We start from the raw sequence: 9529 nt of genomic DNA, 5'->3' as shown, positions 1-9529 counted from the left end.
AGGGTTAGGGTTAGAGTTTGGAGGGTTAGGGTTAGAAGGGTTAGGGTTAGAGTTTCGAGGGTTAGGGTTAGAGTTTGGAGGGTTAGGGTTAGATTTAGGAGGGTTAGAGTTATAGTTGGGAGGGTTAGGGTTAGAAGGGTTAGGGTTAGAGTTTGGAGGGTTAGGGTTAGATTTTAAAGGGTTAGAGTTATAGTTGGGATGGTTAGGGTTAGAAGGGTTAGGGTTATAGTTCGGAGGGTTAGGGTTAGATTTTAAAGGGTTAGAGTTACAGTTGGGAGGGTTAGGGTTAGCCAGAAGTGTTACAGAATCAAAACTTTACTGCTCTGCAGGTCTCGGCTGAAAACCTTTTTTTCGCAGGACAAACTGGGATTTGTATTTTCACAACAGCTGGAGAGCCAGAAGAAGCTTTTCCTTGCTCGAAGACATGGTGGGGATATTATATACATTTGCTGGTCTAGTTGGGGAGTACAGACTCTGAGAGAGCTAGAGGGAAATAGGAAAGGATTGGGAGTCCTATCTGATAGAACCTCCCCTGAATCTGGGAGTCAATCGTGACAGAGGTATTAAACAAAGGACAAATACCAGGGCTCTGAAAGAGGGGGTGATATCTATAGGTACCTGGAAGACACTCCATAGTCACCTTGGAGAACCCTGGCAGCCCTGAAGCCCCTCTGTCTCCTTTTGCCGTTTGTGAGCTTAGAATGCTGTCTATGCTGAAGTTTTTGGGGTGTTTTGGGGTGGCCTCCTCTTCCTCACTGATGGCCCCTCCTGGTTCCTTGCTGCTGAGATCTCCATCCAGATGCCTCTCATAGCCCTGTTCTTGTATGGGGTCCTTCTCCTCGGCAGGGGGGCTCTCCTGGAAGATCCTGCAGCTCCTGGTCTCATCCTGAGTTGTAGATAAAGTCCCCTTGTCAGATAAGAGAGAGGAAACTGGACATCCGGATGTCTGTGGACTGTTCATTAAAGTGACAGAGGTCATATCTGGGGAGCTGCAAACCTTTATCAGTTCTCCAAAGCCTCCATCCTCTTCAGAAGAGGAGAGGACCTCTGTAGCACAGCCTGAGACAGGGTCCTTGTACTCCATCTGAGCTCCCCCCAACAATCCATTGACAACTGACCTCTTATAGGTTGATTGTCCATCCCCAGGTCTCTCCACACATTCTGCCTTACATCTCTTGCTGTCCTGGCACAGCTGAGGTTTGGCTTTCCTTTTCCTCCGTCTGAAGTTGCCATTTTCAAACATGTCAAGGCACTTAGGGTCCAAGGTCCAGTAACTGCCCTTTCCGGGTCTGCCCTTTTCCCTGGGCACCTTGATGAAGCAGTCATTGAGGGACAGGTTGTGCCTAATGGAGTTCTGCCAACCTTGCTTGTTATCATGGTAGAAAGGGAAACGGTCCATGATGAACTGGTAGATGCCATTCAGGGTGACCTTGTGGTCTGGGGATTCCTTGATGGCCATGGCAATCAAGGCAATGTAGCTATAAGGTGGCTTCTGAGGTGGCTCCTGTCTGGTAAGGATGCCTGAAGAAGCGAACCCTAAAGTGGGCATCAAAGTCCTCTCTGCCCCGTAGAGGTAGACCAAAGGTGGCCTTGTTGGCACCTCACCCCCCAGCTGAGGAAGGTGGTCGCTGTACAGACGACTCATGCTCAGGAACCTTCCAGGAAAACGCTCTGCCGTCCCCAAAAAGTAGAGCAGAAGTTTCTCTGTTCAGCAGAGCCTGGTCCCAGCAGCAGCCTGAATCCCGCCAGTGAATTCCACACAGCTTGTGTCCCTTCCTCATAGCTTCGAAATGTTAAATAATTGTTGTAAGTTTGCTATTTTATGTTGACTTAGCGCTGGAAAATAAATTGTCTATGATAAACAGTCGTCCAATTCTCAGCCCACCCACATTAATTAAAATTTCATTGCAAAAAGGAGAAGGGGGAAAAAAAAAGAGAGAGGGAGAGAAGAGTTTGCAAGCCCCTCCACGTGTCTCCCCTCTACCAGCCAATGGCTTTCTGGGTGCTCGCTCCATTTGTTTATGAAATTAGTCTGTTGATAAGCTTGCCCACCCAAGTTGAATCAAGCTGTGTTTATTTGGAAAATTTTCTGGGCACCAAATACGTAAACTAAGTGATCTGCTGTTTGAAATCTCACGTCCACCGTTCACACAGATCCGGCAGTGTGCAATAACCCAAATCAGCAGCTTCCCTGCACTAAGGGCTAAAAATACTCCCAAAATCACTTATATTACTCTGCGCTGCAGCTGCTGGATCGAGCTGGAAAGCAGAACTGCACCGCCTGGCCGCAGAGTTTGTATGATAGAATAAAGGATTTCCCTGACTTTGCTGAAGTTTAATCTACTTATTTTTTTGCCTTCCTTGGTTTATCCCCCCCCCCCCCCCCATCAGCATGCTAGTATCATTTTTAAATAAAACCTTCCTTTTTTTCATTGCATACCTAATTTTAGACCTAGCAATGTCATCACTGGGTCTCTGTGCTTCTCTATACAATGTAGGCAGATCATGGCACACATGGGAGTAAGTCCCACATGTGCAAGTCGCAAGCATTTCTCAAGTCTTAACCTTCAAGTCTCAAGCAAGTCCCAAGTTACTGTGGTGAAAAGCAAGCAAGTCAAGTCGAGTCCCTTCTAGAAGTCAAGTCAAGTCATTTATTTTGGTCAGGTCACAAATTAAGTCAAAATACTGATCTACCCCAATTTTCACCTTTAAATCAGTTAAAAGTCAGTGGTCAGGAAAGGTTTTGTTTTATGTTCAATATTAACAAAACTGCTTAGTGCTTTTTTCTTGCCATATTAACCACTTAAGCCCCGGAAGATTTTACCCCCATTCCGACCAGAGTTTTTTTTGCAATTCGGCACTGCGTGATTTTAACGGACAATTGCGCGGTCGTGCGACGCTGTACCTAAACGAATTTGACGTCTTTTTTTCCCCACAAACAGAGCTTTCTTTTGGTGGTATTTGATCCCCTGTGCGATTTTTACTTTTTGCGCTATAAACAAAAAAAGAGCGTCAATTTTGCAAAAATAACAATATTTTTCACATTTTTTTTATATGAAATTCTCCAAAACAAAAATGTAAAAATCTAAATTTTTTTAACATTTTAGGCCAATTTGTTTTATGCTACATATGTTTGGTAAAAAAAAATTGCAAAAAGCGTATTTTGATTAGTTTGCGCAAAAGTTATTGCGTTTACTAACTAAGGGAAAGATTTTTGTCATTTTTGGTGGGTTTTTTTTAACGTGTAATAGTGGCAATCTGCGATTTTTTTTGCGGGACTGCGACATTGCGGTGGACAGATCGGACCCTTGACTGACATTTTTGACACTTTTGGGGTTACCAGTGACATTTCTACAGTAATCAGTGCTATATCACTCTTACTGCAAAATGACACTGGCAGGGAAGGGGTTAACTTTATTGGGGAAGGAGAGGTTAAGTGTGTCCCTAGGGGCGTGATTCTAACTGTGATTGGACATGGTTACTGGTGTAGGAACAGTGATCAACGGTCCTACATAGTAGAACTGTATGATCACCATTCCTACACAGGGGAGAATGACAGGCGGCTTGTTTACATCAGCCGCCTGCCTTTCTCCCTTCACGGAGGACGATCGGGTCCGCCGGTCACACGCACGGACTTCCCCGGGAACGAGCCGGGGCAGGCGCGCGCCTCCGCGGGTGTGCGCTCGCCCGCTATTGGCTCACGAGCAAGTGACAGGCTAGTGACGTACCGGTACGTCACTTTGCCTGGCCGGGGCTGACCGCCGCAGTATATGTACTTGCGGCAGTCGGCAACCGGTTAAAGAAACACTTTGAATGCCCAAACAGCTCAAAATCCTTCGTCCGGTCATGTTTCAGCACCACAGTCACTAAAAACATGTTAAGTATTTCCATTGTTAAACAGCCAGTGTCCTAAAAATCATAACACACTGAGGTCTTTTTAAGTGACTGTGGTGTCAGAAACATAACAGGCACATTCATTTTGCTTTAACACATCATGAGAAAATGCAAATATTTAATAGCTTAAAAAAGTAAAGTCATTTCGAGTCATATGTCTCAAGTCAAAGTCAAGTCTCAAGTCATGAATACCAAGTCAAAGTCAAGTCGAGTCTTTTATTAATTTTAGTCAAGTCTCAAGTCCTCAGACTGGTGACTTAAGTCTGACTTAAGTCAAGTCATGTGACTCAAGTCCCCCACCTCTGGATCATGGCTGATGGGAGGGGCCAGCAGGGTGCTGTACATAGCTTCCTGAAAACATCCCAGCACCCTGCCTCAGTACTCCTCTCAGGAGCCCTCAGCCCTGATGCAAGCAGTGGGTTAGCTTTTGGGAAAAGTTATGCAAGTATCAGAATGCTTTAAATGGTGGATGTCATTCTCATAGATCCCAACTGTCCCTGATTTTGAGGGACTGTCCCGGATTTTTATGGACTGTCCCTGATTTTGAGGGACCGTCCCTGATTTTGATGGACTGTCCCTGATTTTGAGGGACTGTCCCGGATTTCGAGGGACTGTCCCTGATTTTGAAGGACTGTCCCTGATTTTGAGGGACTGTCCCGGATTTCGAGGGACTGTCCCTGATTTTGAGGGACTGTCCCGGATTTCGAGGGACTGTCCCTGATTTTAAGGGACTGTCCCTGATTTGGAACAAAGTCCCTCTGTCCCTCTTTCCTCCTCATTTTGCTCTGATCTATATAGTTGTATATAAAATGCACTATTTATCTTTCAAAAAGTAGTTTCCCAGTGCTAAACCTTTCATTCAATTTCTAAATTGCTGCATTTGTAAATTCCAAAATCCAATTTAAATGATTAGTAATGGTAAAAAAAAAAAAAAAAAAAACTAATCTTATATATATATATATTTTTTTTTTGCATACTTCTCCATTGACCAGTTTTGGACCAGAAGGATTTGCCACCTTGATGACCAGGCCATTTTTTGTGATTCGGCACTGCATTACTTTAACGGACAATTGCGCGGTCGTGCGACGCTGTATCTAAATAAAATTGATGTCCTTTTTTTTCCACAAATAGAGATTTCTTTTGGTGGTATTTGATCACCTCTGTGATTTTTTATGTTTTGCGCTATAAACAAAAAAAAAAAGCGAAGATTCTGAAAAGAAAAAAAAAACAATATTTATCACTTTCTGCTCTATAACATTCCCCCCCCCAAAAAAAAAAAAAAAAAAGGAAAAATATTTTTTTTTCATCATTTTAGGCCAATTTGTATTCTGCCATATATTTTTGGTAAAAAAAAAAAAATACCAACAAGCGTATTTTGATTGGTTTGTGCAAAAGTTATCCCGTCTACAAACTAGGGCAGGGGTCTGCAACCTTTAAGACAAAAAGAGCCACTTGGACCCGTTTCCGAAGGGAAAAAAAAAACTGGGAGCCGCAAAACCATTGCGACATTTAAAACAAATATAACACTGCATATATGCCCCCTTTCAATGTAGTGACCAGCCTACATGCCCCCTTCAATGTAGTGACCAGCATACATGCCCCTTTCAATGGTAGTGACCAGCATACATGCCCCTTTCAATGGTAGTGACCAGCATACATGCCCCTTTCAATGGTGGTGACCAGCGTACATGCCTCTTTCAATGATAGTGACCAGCGTACATGCCCCTTTCAATGGTAGTGACCAGCGTACATGCCCCTTTCAATGGTAGTGACCAGCGTACATGCCCCTTTCAATGGTAGTGACCAGCATACATGCCCCCTTTCAATGGTGGTGACCAGCGTACATGCCCCTTTCAAAGCAGTGAGCAGCGTACATGTCCCCTTTCAATGCAGAGACCAGCGTGCGTGCGTGCCCCCTTCAAAGCATTACTTCACTTACCTGCCGTCACCGTGCCTGGCGTGCTGCTGACGGGAGTCGGGTCTCGGTCGGACGCCTTCTTCTTCCTCGACCTGCATTCGCGCCGACAGCGGGCGGGAAGGTGACGTCAGGACGGTGCATGACTAATGCACGCACCGCCCCCCACGCGATGTCACCCGGGATGTCCTCTATGATTGGTCCAGCCTGGACCAATCACAGCCAGGACAGCGCCACAGTGGGGGAGTGTCGGGGCGCATTGCTATGCGCACCAATGACACCCAGAAGGCCGCCAATCGGCGGCTCTGCGTGACACACAGTGCGCCTCCTTCCCTCATCCGCCCGGAGCCACGGCTAAGGTTTAAAAGAGCCGCATGCGGCTCCGGAGCCGCGGGTTGCTGACCTATGAACTAGGGGAAAGATTTATGTCATTTTTATTTATTTATTTATTTATTGCTTTACTAGTAATGGCGGCGATCTGTGATTTTTAGCGGGACTGCGACATTGCGGCGGACAGATGGGACCTCTAACTGACATTTTTGACACTTTTGGGGGGACCAGTGACATTACTACAGTAATCAGTGCTAAAAATATGCACTGTTACTGTACTAATGACACTGGCAAGGAAGGGGTTAACTCAGGGGCAATCAAAGGGTTAAGTGCGAGCCTAGGGGGTGTTGTCCAACTGCGGGGGGGACGGGTTTGTGAAATCAACACAGAAACCTGTGATCCTAAATAGTAGTAATGTTATCAGCTTTTCCTGCTATCCAATGTGAAGTACAGAATACCTCCCCCAATGTAATGGGTGGGGTGTAATCTAAATCAGGGGAGCAGCCTGGGGTAACAACGCTGCTCCAATATATATATATATATATATATATATATATATATATATATATATACAGTACAATGAGTGTGCGTTGTCACCCTAGGACAGGAAGTGTGGTAGGGGCAGGGTGACCAGGTGAAAATAAAAGAAAAGCAGCCTGAACAAAGAAATCAAATGCATCCAGGACATCTAAAGACCGGTAAGCTGATATATATAATTTTTGTTTTAGGGATTAGATACACTTTGGAATTAGATACACTTTATTTTTTGCTGGATGGAACCTGGGCCCAACAAGAGATCCTTTAGCGATATCAGCGTGCAAGTAATTCCTGCTCCAATTGATCAATGGTTGGACCAAACTAGTGATCAGCTCCTGATATCCCTAAAGGGTCAATTCTTGGGTCCAGCAGTAAAATTAAGCCTTGATGAAAGGGGAAGGTGTGAATCCCCGAAACATGTTGGCATCTCTATAAGGACCATGGTATTTAATAGTATTAGATTTCTGTTGAAATGATGTGGCTCACCCTATTTAAACCCTATTTAAATTTTTTAGCAATATCAGCGTGCAAGAAGATAAGTAAATCCTGCTCCAATTGATCAATGGTTGGGTCAAACTAGTGATCAGCTCCTGATATCCCTAAAGGGTCAATTCTTGGGTCCAGCAGTAAAATTAAGCCTTGATGAAGGGGGAAGGTGTGAATTCCCGAAACATGTTGGCATCTCTATAAGAACCTTAGTATTAAATAGTGTTAGATTTCTGTTGAAATTATGTGGCGCACCCTATTTAAACCCTATTTAAATTCTTTAGCGATATCAGCATGCAAGAAGATAAGTAAATCCTGCTCCCATTGATCAATGGTTGGACCAAACTAGTGATCAGCTCCTGATATCCCTAAAGGGTCAATTCTTGGGTCCAGCAGTAAAATTAAGCCTTGATGAAAGGGGAAGGTGTGAATCCCCGAAACATGTTGGCATCTCTATAAGGACCATGGTATTTAATAGTATTAGATTTCTGTTGAAATGATGTGGCTCACCCTATTTAAACCCTATTTAAATTTTTTAGCAATATCAGCGTGCAAGAAGATAAGTAAATCCTGCTCCAATTGATCAATGGTTGGGTCAAACTAGTGATCAGCTCCTGATATCCCTAAAGGGTCAATTCTTGGGTCCAGCAGTAAAATTAAGCCTTGATGAAGGGGGAAGGTGTGAATTCCCGAAACATGTTGGCATCTCTATAAGAACCTTAGTATTAAATAGTGTTAGATTTCTGTTGAAATTATGTGGCGCACCCTATTTAAACCCTATTTAAATTCTTTAGCGATATCAGCATGCAAGAAGATAAGTAAATCCTGCTCCCATTGATCAATGGTTGGACCAAACTAGTGATCAGCTCCTGATATCCCTAAAGGGTCAATTCTTGGGTCCAGCAGTAAAATTAAGCCTTGATGAAAGGGGAAGGTGTGAATCCCCGAAACATGTTGGCATCTCTATAAGAACCTTAGTATTTAACCACTTTACAACCGGAGGATTTTGCTGTCTTCCGTCCAAGCCACTTTTTGCGATTCGGCGCTGTGCGACTTCAACTGACAATTGCGCGGTCGTGCGACGCCGTACCCAAACGAAATTTACGTCCTTTTTCTCCCACAAACAGAGCTTTCTTTTGGTGGTATTTGATCACCTGTGCGATTTTTACTTTTTGCGCTATAAACAAAAAAAGAGCGTTTATTTTGAAAAAATAACAATATTTTTCACATTTTTTTATATGAAATTCCCCCCAAAAAAGATGTAAAAACCAATTTTTTTAAAAGTTTTTGGCCAATTTGTTTTATGCTACATATGTTTGGTAAAAAAAATCGCAATAAGCGTATTTTGATTGGTTTGCGCAAAAGTTATTGCGTTTACTAACAAAGGGAAAGATTTCTGTCATTTTTGGTGTTTTTTTTTTTAACGCGTAATGGCGGCGATCTGCGATTTTTTTTGCGGGACTGCGACATTGCGGCGGACAGACCGGACCCCTGACTGACATTTTTGACACTTTTGGGGGTACCAGTGACATTACTGCAGTAATCAGTGCTATATATATGCACTGTTACTGTAAAAATGACACTGGCAGGGAAGGGGTTAATTTTATTGGAGAGGGAGGGGTTAATGTATGCCTGGTGCTTACTGACGTGTAGGGGGGGAGGTGACTATGTGATTCATGGACAGATCGGATGTCCAGCTATGCTGAACAGTCCGATCTGTCACTCCCTGTCACTATGGAGATCCGCCCGCTGTGTTTACACACAGCGGGCGGATCTCCAGACTCGATCCCCGACGATCGGGTAAGAGCAGCGGCGATCGCCGCTGCTCCTCCCCTGGCCCGACTCCCGCTGTGAATGAAAACAGCGGGAGCGAGCCTCCGGCGGCGCGCAAGCGCCGCCCAGAAGGGGAGGAGTCCAGTCACGTTAATACTACGTGACTGGACGGGAACGAGCCACTCTGCCGCAGTACTATTACCGTGAGCGGTAGTAGAGTGGTTAATAGTATTAGATTTCTGTTGAAATGATGTGGCTCACACTATTTAAACCCTATTTAAATTAAAGTTTCTAATTGCTGTCTGTGTCCTCACTAGAGATCTAGACACAAAAAGCAATAAACAGAGGGTCTAATTTTTTTTAACCCCATCCAAAACGAAAAAAAAAAAAAAAATGTGGCTATTGATACAATTTCAGTGTATCCTGATATAAAATATATTTTATTGTAGGTTTTAGATTACTCACAATGTCTTCTCTTTCTTCTTCAGATATCAAGCTTGTAAAGCATGTTGGAATCTGATTGGTGGCTGTGAGGATCCTCCTAGACCTGACACTGAACAGTGAGGAGCCTGCAGTGGGCGTGTCTCAGAACTC

At 44.0% G+C, this 9529-nt stretch overlaps 1 protein-coding gene across 1 annotated transcript; it reads right to left on the bottom strand.

The window, feature by feature from the left end:
- Window positions 1-383: 383 nt before the first annotated feature.
- Window positions 384-1981, bottom strand: FOXL1 (forkhead box L1). The gene has a single exon (XM_082270614.1). It carries the CDS (start codon window positions 1643-1645, stop codon window positions 455-457), a length of 1191 nt encoding a protein of 396 aa, XP_082126740.1. The 5' UTR covers window positions 1646-1981; the 3' UTR covers window positions 384-454.
- Between the last annotated feature and the right edge of the window lie 7548 nt (window positions 1982-9529).

This window comes from Pelophylax lessonae (genome assembly GCF_965119305.1).
Source record: "Pelophylax lessonae genome assembly, chromosome: 10".
Lineage (NCBI taxonomy): Eukaryota > Metazoa > Chordata > Amphibia > Anura > Ranidae > Pelophylax > Pelophylax lessonae.
The sequence above is the reverse complement of the archived record's forward strand: the minus strand, read 5'-3'. Positions and strand labels throughout refer to the sequence as shown.

What these genes read in the sequence shown, in the direction of transcription:
- FOXL1 (XM_082270614.1), bottom strand. Translation starts at nt 1,645, where the DNA reads ATGAGTCGTCTGTACAGCGACCACCTTCCTCAGCTGGGGGGTGAGGTG.